The following is an 18434-nucleotide window of genomic DNA, read 5'->3' as shown; positions in this document are numbered from 1 at the left end:
AGATGATACAATACAATGCAGTTAAGCTGCAAATTCATTGGGAGGCCACCCTCTACAAATTCTTCTATACTCTCTAATACTCCTCAAGTGATGCAGCTGACACTCCCTAAAGGAGGGGATGCCATCCAGAGGGACAAGCTGAAGGCCCATGACAACTTAATGAGCTTCAACAGAGCACAAGTACAAGGTCCTGCACCTGTGCCAGGCCAAACCCCCCAAAAATCAATACACTCTGGGGAATGAAGGAATTGAGAGCAGCCCAGCCAAGAAGGACTTGGGATACTGGTGGCTGAAAAGCTGGACATGAGCAATGTCTGCTGCAATGGGACAAAGAGGTAATGGTATTAAAGTATAAGAGGGTATATTTAAACTAGATAGATGGATGACATTTTTTGCTATGTGGGTGGTGAAATACTGTCAAAGAGATCAAAGAGATGATACATGCTCCACCCCTGGGAACATTCAATGTCAGGTTTGACAGGGCTCTGAGCAACCTGATCTATCTGAACATGCCCCGCTCATTGCAGGGAAGTCAGACTAGATGACCTTTAAAGGTCCCTTCCAACTGTTCCATGATTGCATGAACCTACCTATTGCTTTAACATTACAAATTATATATTCCCAGACTCAAGTAAAAGGAAAGATGATAAAAAATCCTGTTTTCATGCTCTGTATCACTTCATCATAATTCACTGCAGAATGCCTGTAACTGCTAACACCTGACACAAGTAGAAATTACCAGCTGCAGGACTTTGCAGCATTCCCAGACCTATTTAAAATTCAAGATAAATTAAGCTAAGCGGGCCAAGTGTACCTTTTCATAGTCACCAGAAAGTGTTTGTTATTTCTTTCACTCAGACTTTTCAACAGAGTATGAAGTTTGATCTTTCTTCTACAAGAGCATCATACAGCCAGCTTTCCACTGCTTTCTAATTTAACGCTTTCTAATTAATTTTACCAATATCAGGTCTTGTACTGCAGCATCTCAACCAGTTCACATAAAGCCTAATAAAAAGGTTAGGTTGTTGTGCAACTGCTTTATTTATTCAGCATCTTTACTGTGTATCACAGGTACTTACAGACAGCCTCAAGAGGGTGCAATTCACTTATCACGAAAGCTTTATCATGCTGAAAATTGGGGCATGTTTGGAAACTTAGATTAAGGATATGCCTCCCCTTACGTTATAACTATACATCAGATGGACCAAAAATCATCCATAATACTGTCTTTTAAAGAAACCAAAAGGCAATGTAAATTATGACATAGTTCATGGTTTGCAGCTAATAATTATAAAGCTAACCCTTCAAAAGAGTTGCTACGCGACCTTGGGTAGAAAATTTAAACTTCCTCTCTTTTCATTTTAATGCATGAAGAAAGGATTATGATTATTGTGCTCTCTCCCTTTTATCCCCTGAGGAAAAACCATTGGGATTAATTAGTCAATAATTGCAAAATACTCTAAAAGTAAACATGCTAGATGATTTGTATTTGTAGCAACCTCCATTTTTAAAGCTTATCATTTTTTCTTCTACATTATTTTATAGCTTGTTAAAAAAAGGGTAAGTGGGAAGAAAGACAGGGAAAACTAGAGAGCTGTTGTTAGCCTTTTTCATCATTCCAACAAACCATTTGGCCATTTTATTAACATCTTTGTTAAAGCATCAAGGAGAGAGGGGAAATGCATTCAACTCTCTATGTACAGATATTTATAAAACTGAAACTTCAGTCATCTGAAAAGCACTTCTGCACACAGAAATCTACATGAAAGTTCCACAAATCCTGGAGACTTGAACCCTACACAAAATCCTGTTCTGGTTTATACATCTAAGCAACATTATTCAATGATAAGATGCCAACCACAGAGAGATCGAATGCTTCAGGTGACTGATCAAGGAGACAAAAGACTTTACCTTGTTCACTAGTAGAAAACAAGAACAGGCCATTCCATTGTTAGCTAGTTTGAAACTAATGCATACACAAGCTACTAATATGCCTATATAAGCAGTCAACTACTATTTTCATTTCAGTAATGCAGACATCAAAACACTTTATAAACAAGCTCAACTTATGTCGAACACAGGAGCCTTTAAAGCATTCATCTCTATTAATTATGTAATCAGCACAGTCACTTATTTACAGCAACTGTTTCCAGAGCTGTCAAGAGGGATGGGTCCTTTCTGGAGGGTGTGGTGGGGTAGTGCAGGTTTGGCATGGTGTGAATCATTTGCCTCTCTTGTACACTCTGCTACGAATATTGTTGCTGTGGCTGTTCATTTATTTCATTGCTGTTTCTAGCACATTGTTCTTACCTCAACCTGATCTTTACCTTTTAGACCTCCAATTTTCCTCTTCATCCCACCACAGGGAGGAAGAGGGAGATGGGGGAGTGAGCAAGCAACATAAGATTTGGAGTGTTTCAATGAGAACAACGAAGTGGGGAATACCATTCCTAAATCATAACATAGCTGAAAAAATGAACTACCTAATATGTCTAAACATCAGACTAGCCAGTGAAATCACTTCGGCTTGGCAGAATTTTCCTCATACATTTGATGAAAATGCTGAACCAAAAGCCAATATTAAAGAGATGCTTTGTAGAAAAAGATTGACAAACATGAGAAGTACACTCTATACAAACAACAGTATGTTAAACTCCTGCTTTTGTAGAAGGGGTCAAACTTGCTCACTTGGTGTCTGCTATACAAGTATCAACCTCAGCACAGACATAGTACTTTGCTCACACTGCAACAATAGGTATTAAAAACAAACTGCGCACCACACAAAGAGAAATGTTATCCTGTCTGAGAAAAAAATCTCCAAACAACAGGTTTTTGACATTGACTAATACGAGTATGCAATGGTGTTTGTTGCTTCAAACAGGTTATTACCTTTGCATGATCAATGCGAACTGAAAGCTCTTTAGATGCAAATCCACCAAAAATCAGGCTATGGATGGCTCCTATTCTCGCACAAGCCAGCATACAGTACACTGTCTGTGGAATCATGGGCATGTAGATGACCACACGATCTCCTTTCTTCACACCATGTCTGATCATGACATCAGCTAACTTGGAGACCTGTACTGACAAAACATTCATATTTAAAGTTTCTCCATAACTGTTACTGCTTCATTAAAAAGAAACTTCCATACAGTCAACAGATGCATGACATCGAAGAGACAAGCCAGTATGATAAAGAAAGCTGATGTGATGTAGTCAAGGTTCAGTAAATTTAAAACAATTTCTCTCTTGCAAAAAAACCTACTAATATATTTTTCTTTTGTAAAATAAAAATAGAAGGAGATCAATTATTGTAGTCAGTACAGCCAAAAAAAAAAATCGATAGCAATGTCTAACAAATTTTTATGTGAGAGTCTACCAGTCATTCTTTTATTCAGGTAACAGTTTCTATTTCTCAACTTTGGCTCTTAAGAATGAATGTAAACAGCTCATTTCATAATGTAAGTTCTGTCAACTAGCTAACACTGAAACACAAATCAATATGTAGTAGTATTTTCTTTACTGCAGTGTCACAAATGTCTCAATCTGAGACAAGAGACTTTATACTCTAAACCAAAGGGAAACACAAATTCAGAGTGTTATCTAGGTTTAAATATCTAGCTTTAAAATGAATTTTTGCTCTCATTGTCAGATTTTCATTTTTGCTATGCAGAAACCAAAGAGAGACTATGTACAGCAGCAAAGGACTGGAACTCAAGAAATGCAATAGACTGATCAGCAGCAAGGCCCCTGTAACACCATGAGAAAATATTTATTACTTTGACAGTACAAAATACTTGGTCACAAAAGTAGTAATGAATTTTTCATTAGTATTTACCACATAGTAAGTTGGATTATAGTGAGCATGGGAGCCTGTGACAAGCACTGTGAAGTTTTCCCAACCTGCTTGCTGTGGCATGGCAATGTGGCATCTTCTGAAAGAAATGCTTTCTTTTACAGCATTTAAAAATTTGACTTTTCTCTCTTTTAAAGAGCAACTACATTCAGTCCTAGAATCCTCATAAATATATTGAAAAGGACATAAACTGCTTTGTATGCAGTAAGGACATCTAAAAATAACCAGTACTAAATCAGCTACAGTGATGTACTTACCCAAGTGAAGAAGCATCATGGATCACTCCAGGCAAATCAAAGGCCCACTACTGCTTTTAAGTGCTCTTTTCTACTGTTGTACTTCTCTGCCTAATGACATTATTTCCTGCACCTCTGCTCCCATATTGCTATTTTATATCCACCTCCCACCTCACAGTTTCACTCTTCAGTGGAAATACATGTTCAGACTTTCAGTAACCTGAGACAATAATAGCCAGAAGCTCCAGGAGGATCTGCTCTGTCTTTGCATTAAATTCACAGCTCATCCACAATCAAACAGCACATTTCTACATTCTCTTCGATGATTTAAGAACATGGAAACACAGAAGCCCCAAACAGGCATTCTTGCATCAGAAGATACTGCGTTAGTTCCATTTTCTGTAAGCACTGCATAAATCTGTGCTGTTATTTTCAACCACAAGAAAGAACATGTTTGTAAGGCAAAGTCATCACCGCACCAAGCTGAAAACTCACACAAACTTAGGTATCTATATGATTTGCATGGAACAGATATCTTAAATATTACTGACTTTCAAGAGAAAATATCTTTAATGCTAGACTTATTAATATCTTAATATAAATTAATATAAAATTGATATACACTATCAAAACTCAACAAAAACCAAAGACTGGACATGTAAAAAGATAGAATTTAATGCAGTACCCCCAGCATTTACAATAATTTCTAGGTATAATTAGTGAAAGTAATTGTAAATAAAGATAACAACTCTACTTCCAAAGGTAAATTACTTTTCTGTAATTCCCAATGTGAAAACATTAAAATCTTCAAACACAGAGCTAGCATCACCCTCTCTCAAAGAAACAAAAAAGCCAATCGTTACCTTCTCTGCTTGTGACTCTCAAGCAGAGTGTTGACAAAAAGGCCAGAGGCAATGAAAATAACATTCAATGAGTATTTTTAGTCACTGTAAGGGTGGATAGTGGGCCATAAAGAGTTAAACACAATGGACAAGTATTATTATTAATAATTTTAATTATTTCATAAATTATTATTCATAATTATGAAAAAGGCAGTGTTCATCTGCTAAAGGAAAAAGAAATTATTTAATTATCATAATTAGTAATTTTTAAATAGAAGACTCCCAGTGCCTGTAAGGTATATAACTGGTTCCTGGATACAGGAAGGAGATAGCAAAGAGATCTGCATGTACTTACATAATCTTTACTGAACTCTATCATAGTTAAATTGCATTCAAAGCAGAACGTGTGTACAGCATACTGCAGACAGGAACTACATGTCACCTGTGCAAACCCAGTAATCACTTGTCTGCACCTGACTTCCCCACCCTAAAGACTGTAATGTCACTGAAGACAACAATCCAATACAATACACAGCTATCTATGATTTTCCTTGTGCCCTTTCCCTCATCCTTCTGACAGACAGGGAACATTTGGACTGTACAATAAAATACTGTGTCTCTCTGCAGCTATTTGGAAGACAGGGGAACATTGTAAAGCAGGTTTACATTGCCCTTCAGATTGATGTGGTAGCCCTGAAACATCCAAGCAATCACTCTAAAAAGAAAGGAGAGGGTGGAAAAGTGAGTACTGCCATTTCATTAAATTGTTAAAAGCCATGAAATCTTCCATTTTGTTACAATGTGCTGTCATTTATGATTTACATTAATACAGTGTAGTGTACTTTATCACTCAAAAACTAACATGCTATTTCTCCACTTTTCTTCAAGTTTAAGACTGCTTACTCACTTTAATGTATTTGACATTTCAGTAATAAAATCACTGAAACCAAGTGATATAATAAGAAACTCAAGTAGGCTTTCAGCTTGGAAGACCAGAGAATAAATTACACTTCTATCAAACGCATGGACCCAGTGAGCACGGTTTTACTTTTACCCAGCAACCAAATACTACAGCTGTATTAGCAGCTAAGGTTTCTAAGTCATTCAGTGCTGAACTCCTAGCAGTTACCAAAAGCAGTTTTGGTCCATGCCAAAAGAATTTGTCTTAAAAGATGCAAAACTAGAAATCTCATTCAAAATGCTCGAAAGAGGAATTCCAAACCTTCCTGGGTAAACAGTGACTGGGACACACAAGTATGGAATCCATCAATGCAAGCTAAACTCTCCTAGAAGAGTAAGATCCATGAAAAAAGTACAACAGTTCAGGTCCCTCCCATTTTCAGCAGACCTCTGTCACTTTTGTTTTCAGGAGTCTGGTAGCTAGCAGATAAACCAAATTAAACTTACTGTACTAAAGTGGACCAGAAAGCTTCAACAGACAAGCTATTAATATCAAACATTGCCTTTCATATTTATTTGCTTTTGATTAAGAGCAAACTGTAGAGAATTCAAAAATAGCATTTAGATAGGACTCAGCCTCCAGCAAGATTATAATGAACTTCCGAGTGAGTACTGCTACATACCCCAGAAAACTTAAACCAGTTCTTCCACTTGGTTTGGCAATGCTCTGTAAGAAGAAATGTAGATGAAAGGATGTGTATGGCAACTAGCAAAATTTTCTCACTTTGCACAAATTCGCCATGTCTTAAGACTATTAATACACTTGCAGAGACATAAACTAAGGAGAGTTAATATAATATTAAGCTTAAAAAGTAGACAAAAGGCTACTTTTCAAGCTCTTTTCAGAGGAAATTTCTACCAAGCGAGTTCACTTAAGATAATTTACATTAAAATGTTGTATTTCTGCATTAAAGTTAACCAAGTATGATATGCAACATATATATTGACTGATTTCATATACACACATCTATTTGCATATATATTGAGTATATATCATAATTTTGAAGGCAAACAAGTCAAAGATTTTATATATAAAATTTTAATTATACTTATATATATTAGTATTAATAAAATTAGGTAAGGAGCTGGATCCTTTCTGACTCCTTAAAACACCAAAGCTAGTTGTTGCAGCTGCAACATAGTACATCATATTGTTTTTTTGGACTTGTGTCCAAATAAATAGAAAACTGGTAAGGAGTGCATGTTTTCTATATTTTTCTTAAAAGGTAGAATGCATAATAGGTTTATCATTTCTTTGTAGCTGTATGACTTCTCTTTTCTTGCAACAGTGGAATCAACCCCTCACAAATGGATTTACTGTATTCTGACCTCATTTCACATTTTAAACCACAGGTTCACATCATTCCAGACACTACATGCATATCTTAAGTACAGTGAGTGTGTTACATTCAAAGTAATCCATCTTGCACATTAAAACACATTAAAGAGGAATACGAGTCCAACTCCAACATTTGCTTGTACTCAATTTTAAGTTCAACTGCTATGTAACTGAAAGAAAAAAAAGGCAACTAAACAAGAGTAGCAGCATGAGGGCAAACCTCCAGCAGACAGCCCTGAGAGCAGACTGCAAACACCCATGGCAGCAGCAACCCATGGGGAGGCACAGAGTAAATCTGAATGGGCTGATGCAGAACTGGATATTCACAATCTCATCAGGCGTAAGCTACCTCAGCCAACAGGGAAGTCAAAATCCACACATCTTCCAGACAGAAGGGCCACCAGCCCTCATGACAGCCTAGATGGGGCAGGTGACACAGCTTTCTTTGGAGTTCCCCCAGTTAAATTTCATTTAGGCTTACACTCAGTTATATGCAGCAACAGCCAAGGTACACATTTAATTTATATGGAACTGTACCTTTGCTCATCCCAGCAACTGTCAAGAGACTTAACTAATGCTATGATTAACCTTTTAATTAAGATCTGTTAGGGGAAAAGAAAATGAAGTCAAATACAGACAAGTTAAAAATTTAACCAACCAGGGGAAAAATTATTAAACTGCAGAAGAAAAAGAGGAAAGAGAGGAATTTCAAAACGTATTGGATGCAGTATAATTTGGCAGAGGTAGTAAAGCTTATAAATCAATACTGAGCACAGCAAAAGAAGTAAACTAGTGAGGTAGATAATTTCTACCTCTCTGGCATCTATCTACTGTGCAATATTTATTGCCCCTTCTCATTAACAAGGTTATTCTGAAACATACCTGTTCCAAAAGCTCCTTATATGTTATTTTCTCTTTGGTATTTGTTACAGGACTGTCATAAATAATGGCAATTTGGTCTCCTCGTCCATTTTCAACATGACGATCTACAGCGTTGTAACAGATATTCAGCTCTCCACCGACAAACCTACAGAAGAAGTATGAAATATTTAACAGCTGGACTTCCAAACTAAGACAACTTTTTTTTTGTTTTGTTATTTTGTGTTTTTCTTCTAAGGAATGAGAGCATTCAATTAAAACATAGCTCTCAAAACATTATACTCACTTCAGGAAGTTCTTTGTTCTTTTTTATTCTGTAACCTCATGATTGACTCAACAAGCTAAATACAACTATTAGTGAAAATAGAGACGTTAAAGCACTGTATCTTAACTGACTTAACTAGGAATCTGCTAAACTTGGTCTTGGTTTAACTTACTTTGCATTAATCACTCTGATTTTATATGTATGGTATCACAGAAAAAGCATAAATTCACATAGATTAATCTGACATTATGGAAACATGCTATTATCCTACTTTGTACTGGCACACACACATACTCTTTTCAAGGAGAACATGTTCAGGACTCAGTCTTATTCATCTCTTGGCAATAACAGTTAAACATACAAGCATCTATAGCTAAATGAAAGGGATCCCAAGCAATAAGATCATATGATTATAATGCATTTGACAACACTCTCATATCAGTGACTCAAAATTTTCTGTAAAGTAATATGAGTCATAGCCTCCTCAATAGTTAGATATTTACAGAAAATTCTTATCTTACAATTAAAGAAAAAACATTTCACAAACTTAGGTTTCACTTTTCTAGTCATTTTACATAGAAAAAGAAAATTCAAATGCAGCATAATCCTCAAAGTACAATAATGTAGAACGTACCAGATACAAAGACAATTCTATTTACTGGAAGATGACACAGTGCCTAAAAGTTAAAGTTCACACCAAATCATGCCCTTTTTGTTTGTTTTTCTATCTCCATGTGTATCTGTGCAGCAAAAATAGCAATATATGAAAAATATACAGTTGAGAGTTTCCAAAAGGTTCTATGGGGACAACTATACAGTGGTAACATATTATTATAATGCAATTAGAAATTACAGATGGCCTAAAGTAAACTACTACTAGTCAAAAAAAGTATTTCCTTCTTCACTTCTCATATTTAGTAATGGACTGCTCTAAATCAGGAGATTTAATATTTAATTTTTATATCCATACACAGATGTTATGGGATAGTCTTTATTACCTAAAAACGGCAATTATTAAATAAGAGCCAGTTAGGATGTTTAGGATGCAGTTATCCCACTGCAACTCTTTTACAATGCCATTAATAAGAAGAAAGTTGGAGACCATCAAAGTCACAAACCATCCTGTACGAAAGTCTACAAAACGCTTCCCCTAAAAGGAAAAGAGTATGAACAAAAAAGGATCTGGAATTGTTTCACATAATACAGAGAAACTCTGTATTACTGTCATAAAAGTTGTGTAAGATTCAGATTTTTCTACCAAATTACTATAGGATGATATTAACAAAGGAACACATTACCTGGGCTATGCATATTCACTTAAAATGGTCAAAACATGAGCAAGCATGAGAGCTTTGGTTCTTCTAAAGATACATGGCAACATCAACATGAATTTTTAGCAATCACTTACAAACAAGTGTGTGAAAGAGATGTAACTGTAAATTTAATCAAAAACGAAGACTATCTGGAAGGTGCGATGAGAGCTTTGTTACCCTGCTGAGAAGGAAAGAGGTTCCAATAGGATCAGAAAAGCAGACATGCACTTTTTTACATTAAATGAGAGTAGAAGCTGAATAAAGTGTTAGACAATATCAGATAATTTGAGATATTTTTATATAAATTGACCCTGACACAGTTTTAAAAGTGTAAGCGACATTTGAATAGCAATCTGGGCAACATTTCCAAAATTCAAAGGGGATTATATATTGCACGTATGCCTTAGCATCAGAGGAAAAACATATGTTGCAAAATTGCCCTCTGCCTGCACATGTTAGAGAAAACTGTTTCCACATTCCTAAATAAATACTTGTTTTAACCCTTTTCACTGGCATGCCACAAGATTCCAAAATAATCTGTTCAAGTGTTTCACCAACTTCAGCATTAAGAAGATTTTTCTCTCTAACATCTAAAGACTATGTTTCCCATGTTGCAATGGAAGGCAGTTTTGACCTGTTCAAAGCCAACTCGAGGAAGTTTTTTCCTTCAATTTATTTACCAAATTCTGTGTGGTTTAAAACCTAGGTCTCCATTTTGGCTTTTAGGTCAAACAATTTCAATTCCTTCATCCTTTTCTCGAGCAATCATGCTTCATAGCTCTTACTATTTTTCATGTAGCAAAACCAGATGTTTTGGGCTGTATCAGCCACTGATGCAGTTTAGAACAGTAGGTGGGATTACTGCTTCAAAAAAACAAGTCAAAGGACGGTGACACTGATCATTTATCTTCTGGAAATCATTTTGCATTCCACTGACATAATACTGGTCTTTCCAATGGCAAAGAGTGAAGGAAACACATTGGGGCATGTTGCAAGTTTCTTTTATGCTCTTACAGTATTTAGAGAGGAAGAATTGCCTTATTCCTACATTCTCAATACAGTAACAGCCTCCTTCAACTTCTTCAATTGAAGTAGATTACGCCAGAAAATATATGAAAAGCATATGCTTCTGTACATCTCAGGTTTTACAACCAAAAGCAAAGGTATTGAAAAAAATTAGTATTTCCAATTGATCTAATAAAACGTCTCCAAAAGAGGAAACAAATTCTAACTCAAGATGCACATACATGAACTTCTCAATACTATTTTTCAGGTCCCCATAAACAGCTTCCAAGGTAAACCTCTGACCCAGAATTCCATTTTTACCCTGTTAAGGCAGCCAGCTTTGTTTTCACTCGGATGCCTGGCCTCTTTCTCAGCTGAGTTCCATTGTCTGTTTTCTCTTCAGCCCGTTCTCTGATATACCCTCTTCTATGTTCTCCCTCTCTTACATTAAAAGAACTTCCCCATCTGTCACCCTGCTGAGCACACTGACTGCTGGTAACCATTTGGGATTTCAGATGCATTAAAGCACAACGCTCTACCATATACAGCCTGTTATCATTTAAAGTGAACTTAAAGAAAGAAAGAAAACTGCATGTTGCACATTAAGACATTTGTTTATACAAATCTGAATTGCCTAAAGTTTTTATTATCCACAAAACAAGAGGTACCTGGCATACAAACAATTACAGCCTGATGCTGAGTCTTCAGACTTGCATCTTTGTATGATGCCACAGAATCACAAACTGGCTTGAGGGTGGAAGTGACCTCTGGAGGGCACCTGCTCAGACAGGTCTGTGGCATCGCACCCTTAAGGGGAAGGCAGAACCTAAGATTCATAAATGCTCAAGGTCAAAAAGAATTACAAAAGTCAGTGGGCCTGTAAAAACTTACAAAGTTTTATTAGTAAATTCCACACACTTTGTATGGAAAGCTGTATAAGTTAGTCTCTGATTCCCTAGTATAAGAATATTGCAGTGGGTTTTGGATAAAGGTAGGGTGCAAGGTTAAAGAGAGAGATGAAATAAAGAAGGGGAGAGAGAAAGAAAACAAGAAAGAAAGAAAAGGAGATCACCAGTCCTGGCTCCAATATTGATCCAGCTCATCAGCTGGATGATCTATCCAGAGACTGAGGCACACAGGCACCTGAGCTTTGTGGGGGTATCGTTCTATAGATAAGTTTCTTGTTTTCTATGCAAATTAGTTAGAATGCTCTATCCATTCTTCTACACCTTTCTGAAAATGGGTCAGAGGGCTTCGGTAGTTTTCAGTGGTCCTGATCCCTCTACAGTCTGTCATTTCTCAACCTTCTTCCTGCTCTGTACCATGTTGTGCTTATCTCCAGGAGCAAGAACAAGGACATTTATCCCAGAAAAGTGCTGCCCTACCTCTGTATGGCCCCCTTCTCCAGCCACAGCCTGTTCTTTCTCAGTATTATTGTTACCAGCAATCCTTGCATGGCTCCACAGCTTGGCTATGGGTGTTTGAGACATACACATTACCTCACTCATCTTCTAGGCCTCTACAAGCCCAGCCTGGAGACACTAGACCAGGACCATGTCCAGATGACATTTAATATCTCCAAGGATGGAGGTTCCACAACCAGATCTGTGCCAGTGCTCAGTCACCCTCACATTAAAAAAGGGAACATGACTGCTTTAGTTTGTGCTCGCTGCTTCTGATCCTGTCGTTGGACATCACTGAAAAGAGTCTGGTTCTGTCTTCTGTTAAACCTCCCTTCAGGTATTTGCCCGCATTAACATGGCAATTTCGGTTTCTGCATCCACAGAGGAGGAAAGATGCAAGTTAGAAAGTGAGGCTAGAAAAGAGCTTGGAAGACAAGTCTGACTTCAGACAATGAAATGTCCATTCTTCCCTCTCATAAGGTGAAATAACTTCCACCTGAGAACTAATGCTTTACAAATGCCTAACTCTGTTACTTTAAATAAACCAGCTTATCCTGCTCAGCAAATCAAACCACGCTTGACAGGATCTGATAGCAAAACTATGTACATTTGCACGTATAATATTCTCATTCCTTAGTCCTTCAAACCATGGTACTGATTTCATTATACTGTTTCGGAATGCCACAGTCAATGAGCTTTACTGGTCTTTAATAATAAGATCACAGAAACAATTAGGTTGGAAAAGACCTTAAGATCATCAAGTCCAACCATTAAACACAGCACTGCCAAGTCCACCACTACACCTTGTCTGTACATCTACACATACATATACAGATGTGTAAATCTCCACATCTACACAACTTTTAAATACCTCCAGGTTTAGTAGTTCCTTCAGGGCAGCCTGTTCTAATGCTTGAGAACCTTTCTAGTGAGGAAGTTGTTCCTGATATGCAATAATCCTAAAATCTAAACCTCCACTGGCGCAACTTGAGGTCATTCCCTCTTAAGGTTCTACCACTTGTTACTTGGGAGAAGAGGCTGACGCCCACCTGGCTACAACCTCCTTTTACATAGTTATAGAGAGCAATAAGGTCTCCCCAGAGCTTCCTCTTCTCCAGGCTGAACAACCCCAGCTCCCTCAGCAGCTCCTCATAGGATCTGTTCTCTACACTCTTGTCTAGACCATAATTATGCAGGCAATCCTACCTGGACTTTCTGAACAGTGCCATGATCTTGAGATCAAAGTCTCAAGGACACTATCTATCCACTATTACACAGCCCATCATGGCTGGGTGTTACTGATAATTTAGCTGAAGACATATAAATTTTTACTACTAGAGGTGTCAAGCAATGATATCAGACACCAGTAAGAAACCCAGCTCCACTCCTCTGGCTCTATATCTTTTAATTTGCACAGATTTGAAAATTATTAATATTTTAACTATATTTTTAGAATTATTAGCATTTTTAATCAAAAACAAACCAGAAAAATACAAAAAGGGTAAAGGACATTGATGTACCAAACAAAGATGACCCTTATCCTACATTGCCTTTTATATTCTGCATCAGCTTCTTGAGAAAAGACCCAAGAGCATGATGTAAACTTGCTTAAAAAGAGGCAAAGGTGCCTCTTGGGCACACAAAATTTTAACATTACCTTTGAAAATCTTATCTAGTAATTTATAAGAAGGATATCTTAGGATAGTTCTCCATTCACTGATGAAGACATACATTACAATGCCAATGTCTTTGCCAAACATTACCTTAACCACAACATCTAAATTATAACCTATTTAGACAGCATCTAAGATTAAACAATCCCGAAAGCCACAGTTTTTATACACGTGTGTTTTCACAAGCCTGACTTCCCTGGCATTAGAAACCGAGTTTCCCATGTTCACGGCAGCCTGTTGCCAATTCAGACCCAAAAAGGGTGGGATGGGGAGCATCAGGCGCACTCATCCACATCATTCAGCGACACATGGACACACACAGGCACGTGTCACACCTGCCAGAGTGCATGCTAACATGCCCTCACCCCAACACGCTCACCCATGCTGATTTTAATAATTAACTTTAACTAAGTGTAATCATTTAACTTCTTCAAGCTCCGCAAGCCGTCTCCTCCAACAGCGACGGCACACCGACAATCCCAGAAAGATGCTGGAATAGTTTTGTGGTGAGCAGATGATCCCCAGCCCAGCACACCCGCAGCCCCTGGGGACAGTCCTCTCACCGCTCCAGCCGAGCTGAGCCCCGGTCGTGCCCAGCCTCCGCACGGCACCGGGGCTCTCGGGCACTCACCAGGAGGCGCTCCCCAGGCTGCCCCTCTCCAGGGTCCGGACCCAGGGCTTGTACCACTGGATCTGCTCGGCGACTTCCCCCCAGACCTTCTCGGGCTCCGCCAGGCAGGACCGAAAAACTTCCTCGTACTTGCCCAGCGCCCGGGAGGAGGCGGCGCGGCCGCCGGGCGGCGGGTGGGGGGCGGCGGTGGCCCGGGCCGGGAGCGGCAGCGGGACGCCCGCACAGGGCCGGGCCGGCCGCCGCCAGGCACCGCCGCCCCGGCCCGCCACCGCGCCGCTAAGTTTTGGCAGCGCCGCCAGCTTGCCCAGGAAGCCCATCTTCCACGGCCTTCAAGGGAGAGGGGACACACTGGCTTCTCTAAGGCTCCAAAACACCTTCGGACAGTACGGGACGGAACGGCAGCGGCTCCCGGGGGCCGGCGGGGCACGGCGGCACTGCCCCCGCGGCGGGCCGGGCCGAACTGCCCCGCCCGCGCCCCGGCCCTGCCCCCGGGGGCCGCCGCCCCTCGGAGCTTCCGGGAAGCGGCCGGAGCGGGGCCCGGAGGGGCGCTGCCGCTGCCGCCGGAGCCGCGCTGGCCGGGCCGGGCCGGGCCGGGGCGTCTGGACCCGTCAGTGCTTGGCAGCGACCTAAGGCGGCGGAGAGACTGAAAAAGAGACCGACACCTCGAAGTATTTGTGACTTACAGGTCCACGTAGCCAGAGTACTCCTCAAGTATTTATTTTGAAAGGCATTCTTGCTTTGAGAAACTTACCAGTGATAAAATGAGGCACACTGTTTGTGCCAGCAAAAAAAAAAAAAAGTTCATTCTGCTTTCCAGAAGGTCTCTTATCATCTCTAGTGGATCTTCTGTCTTGCTCATTATGGCGTATATTTAGAAATCCTTCTTGAGTTTCAGTGTGCATGATTCAGAGTATTATAATGCACAAGTCAGCTAAGACATACACCAGCTTCAAATGTTATTTTATCACTTAAGAAATTATTTTACTGCTTTAATAGGCCTATCCATTACAGGTTACTCAGGATATTCTTCCCATAATCACTTTATAAGAATGCTTTATAGCAAAGAGGAACTGTATAATGTGTTTTATATTCATTATTAATTTAGGAACCTGTTTCCTGATTGTTGTTGAATTATTGCAATTGTTGTTGAATTAGTGTTAGGTTCTTACAGAAGAAGAAGAACATAACAATTTATCACATTACAGGTAAAGGAATAAGGGATGAGAAGAAACAGATCCTTTACCCACTACAGTAGGCTTAACACATGAAATCAGTGTATTATCCTGGCTCAAAATACATGAGGGTTGGAGATCAAGTTCATCAGATGTTCTAGGTCATCTTGAAAATTCCTAATGGTCTTTCAGCGTAAAGACTGGTTGCTGCTTCTGTTTCTGAGGTCTATAGAATTATCTCACAGAGTTCCCCCTGGTCCAGTGCTGTGTGAAATACTCACCTCCCTCTCCTCCCTATCTATGTCACAATAGCATAAAGTAAGTACTAAGTAGCTTAATGGGATTTCCAAAAATGCTCAAGTTAAAGAATCAGAGACTTATTTCTCAAAAATAAATTAAAACCCAAAAAAACTCAAGCACCTGAAGGACTAAGTGGACATTTTATTTAGCAAAGTTCCCTACTGCTACAGCATGCCAATAAAGCAAGAAAATTAAAAATGCATTTTTAAAAAAAAGGAAAATGTACTTGTTCTCAAATTTTACAACTTTATTACTTTGCCCACACTTTCATCACTTTGATAGGACTTCTGCTGTCAACAGAGTTCAGTTGTCAAAGTTTTAAAATAAATAAAGAAAAATAAAGAGAAGCTTGCAGATGCTGTAAACAATGTTGACACCATGACAGCCCTGAAATCAGATATCACTGCTGGATGCTCGGTAGTGCATGCCTTGTACAAATATGCCTGAGGAACACAACCTCCCAGTCAGGTCACACATAGTTGATCTTAATATTTAAAAAATATCCCCAGAATTATATTTTACATTTCCTACCTCTGTAATGGGTAGGCTAATTTTGACTTAAAAGAACAATTCTGATTTAAATTTTTTACAGAATCACGATTAATTGTGCGTGTGTGTGTGTGTTCCTGCTCAGAAATCATCACACACAGCCTTAGACTGATGTTTACAATCCCACTATGTGGCTGAGTCCAGTGCAGTGACTGTCTACCAGAGCTGTGCAACTGGTGGACTTAACAAGAGGTATCTCTTGTTAATCCCACTTCCCCAGTTCAAATCCCTGGAGGTACATTATCCACTCCCAAGGAGTAACCCTTCATACTATTTGCCTTACAAGCTATCTTCTTTGGCTCGCCAACACTGCCATCGATGCTCATCTAATTAGAAGCCCCATAGCAATTGCATGCAGCCAGCCTCTGGGTGGTGATAGCAATCTGTTTCTTGAGCTGCAACACCTCCCTTTTCCCTAAAGGGGAGAAAACTCTGGAGGCCAGGCGAGCTAAAATATTTAAGTATATGTAACAGGCAGTTATACAAACTAACACTGAACAAAGTAACCTGAGCTTTAAAAATGTAATGTATCTGGTGATGCCTGATATTTCTTGTAGTGTTGAAGAGCAATACTAACCATTTTTCCACTCTGTCCATAGTGTGTTTAATGTGAAGTTGTAAGTATTAAGCAAAGGAATTTGCACTGGAACAGTAAACTCTGGTATTAATTTTGAATATATGTCTTACTAGAAATGCTATGCTAGAGGTGTAGGGCATACAAGTGAACTTAATAGGAACAAGAAGTGTATTAAATTCTTATTTTAGCTAGCATCCAACTGATGGAATGCCACCTGAAGAAATGTTTCTAATGAATATCTGTGGAACATACTTCATTAATTAAACTCATCACACTCATACAGATAGCTAAGAAGGTAAAGAAAGAATTGCTGGTTCTCCCAACTGCACGCTGTTAATTTAAGCTTCACTTACAAATACCATTATAGCAGATTTCTGAACTGATTATTTTCCCTCAAAGGACTTTTTTTCAAAATGTGATGTTCCTGAAATTGACACTCCACAAAGAATTCTGAAATAATGTCAAGTGATGTGTATAGCAATTATCCTTGTAGCTGTCGACTTTCTTGAAGGACATATGTATGTCTCTATCCATATACCTAGCAAAGAACAAACTATGAAACATTACTGGTACTTCTGCAATTGAAAAATCTTATCTGAAACCTTTATCTCATACAAAAATAAAATTTTTTCCACACAGCTTCATCCTCTACTGTAAGCTATGCATGTTTGAAGATACATGTATCTTGAAAACAGATTAGCAGAAAAGTATTAAAAATATCATCTCCTGTATATGAAATGCTTTGATTGTCCCAGTACACAACACTTTGGTAATTCAAATTTCAGTTAGAGACCTTTTATAAGAACAAAGTTAAACTGTAGCTAAAGAATTCGTATGTATGTTAAATTACTTTGCTATGGTTCTGTACCACCTTTTGTCCAACTTTTAGACTGCATCTGTCTCAAAACACTGCTAGTCTTGTATGAATAAGTTTCAGAGTTCTCTATAGCACACCCAAAATTATAGACAGTCACAGTTTTCTAAAATATGCAGTGGTGTGCAGAATTAAGTTCAAGCCAAAATAAACTTTTCTGTTTTCATGAAAGGTGATGGAAATAGTATCAGTAACCACCATTTTCTAAGACACATAAGTAGATGTAGTTATTATTCCAGTTTAATATCCAATCTTAGAATATTAAATATATCACAGTGTTTTTGAAATCTGTTAAAACTTTTGTAAAAAGTTCTAAATAATTAAATTATTGCTTGAAAAAAAAAGTCCATGTTCAATCACCCTTCTGCCCACCAAGGAGCTGGGAATTCATGTCCTTCTGTTTATTTCTGTCTCTGGCAATGAGGGTTTGGTGTGCTGGGAGATAAATGATGAGGACCTAGAAAAACACTAGAACATCTGTCTCTGCAGACAGAAGCCACTTTTTACATACTTCTGGAAAGTGCTGAAATCAAAGTCTGACTCAATCCTTGTGAAAATGG

General features: G+C 38.6%; 1 protein-coding gene across 5 annotated transcripts in view; it reads right to left on the bottom strand.

Annotated features, from left to right (window-relative positions):
* Window positions 1–18434, bottom strand: part of ACSS3 (acyl-CoA synthetase short chain family member 3) — a 108325-nt gene that overhangs the window by 51600 nt on the left and 38291 nt on the right. The window contains exons 1-5 of one of the 5 annotated variants that reach the window (XM_038154182.1): window positions 14403–15176; window positions 8116–8260; window positions 6518–6561; window positions 3839–3935; window positions 2890–3078 (exon numbers count right to left, since the gene is read on the bottom strand). In XM_038154182.1, coding sequence (XP_038010110.1) covers window positions 2890–3078; window positions 3839–3935; window positions 6518–6561; window positions 8116–8260; window positions 14403–14719 — 792 coding nt within the window. In that variant the 5' untranslated portion in view covers window positions 14720–15176. Of the gene's footprint in view, window positions 1–2889; window positions 3079–3838; window positions 3936–6517; window positions 6562–8115; window positions 8261–14402; window positions 15177–18434 lie in introns of those variants that run through there. The other 4 variants (XM_038154183.1, XM_038154184.1, XM_038154186.1 and 1 more) reach the window with 4 other exon arrangements.

The sequence above is a fragment of the Motacilla alba genome, chromosome 1A, assembly GCF_015832195.1.
Source record: "Motacilla alba alba isolate MOTALB_02 chromosome 1A, Motacilla_alba_V1.0_pri, whole genome shotgun sequence".
Classification (NCBI taxonomy): domain Eukaryota; kingdom Metazoa; phylum Chordata; class Aves; order Passeriformes; family Motacillidae; genus Motacilla; species Motacilla alba.
This window is presented reverse-complemented; position numbering and strand designations above follow the sequence as displayed.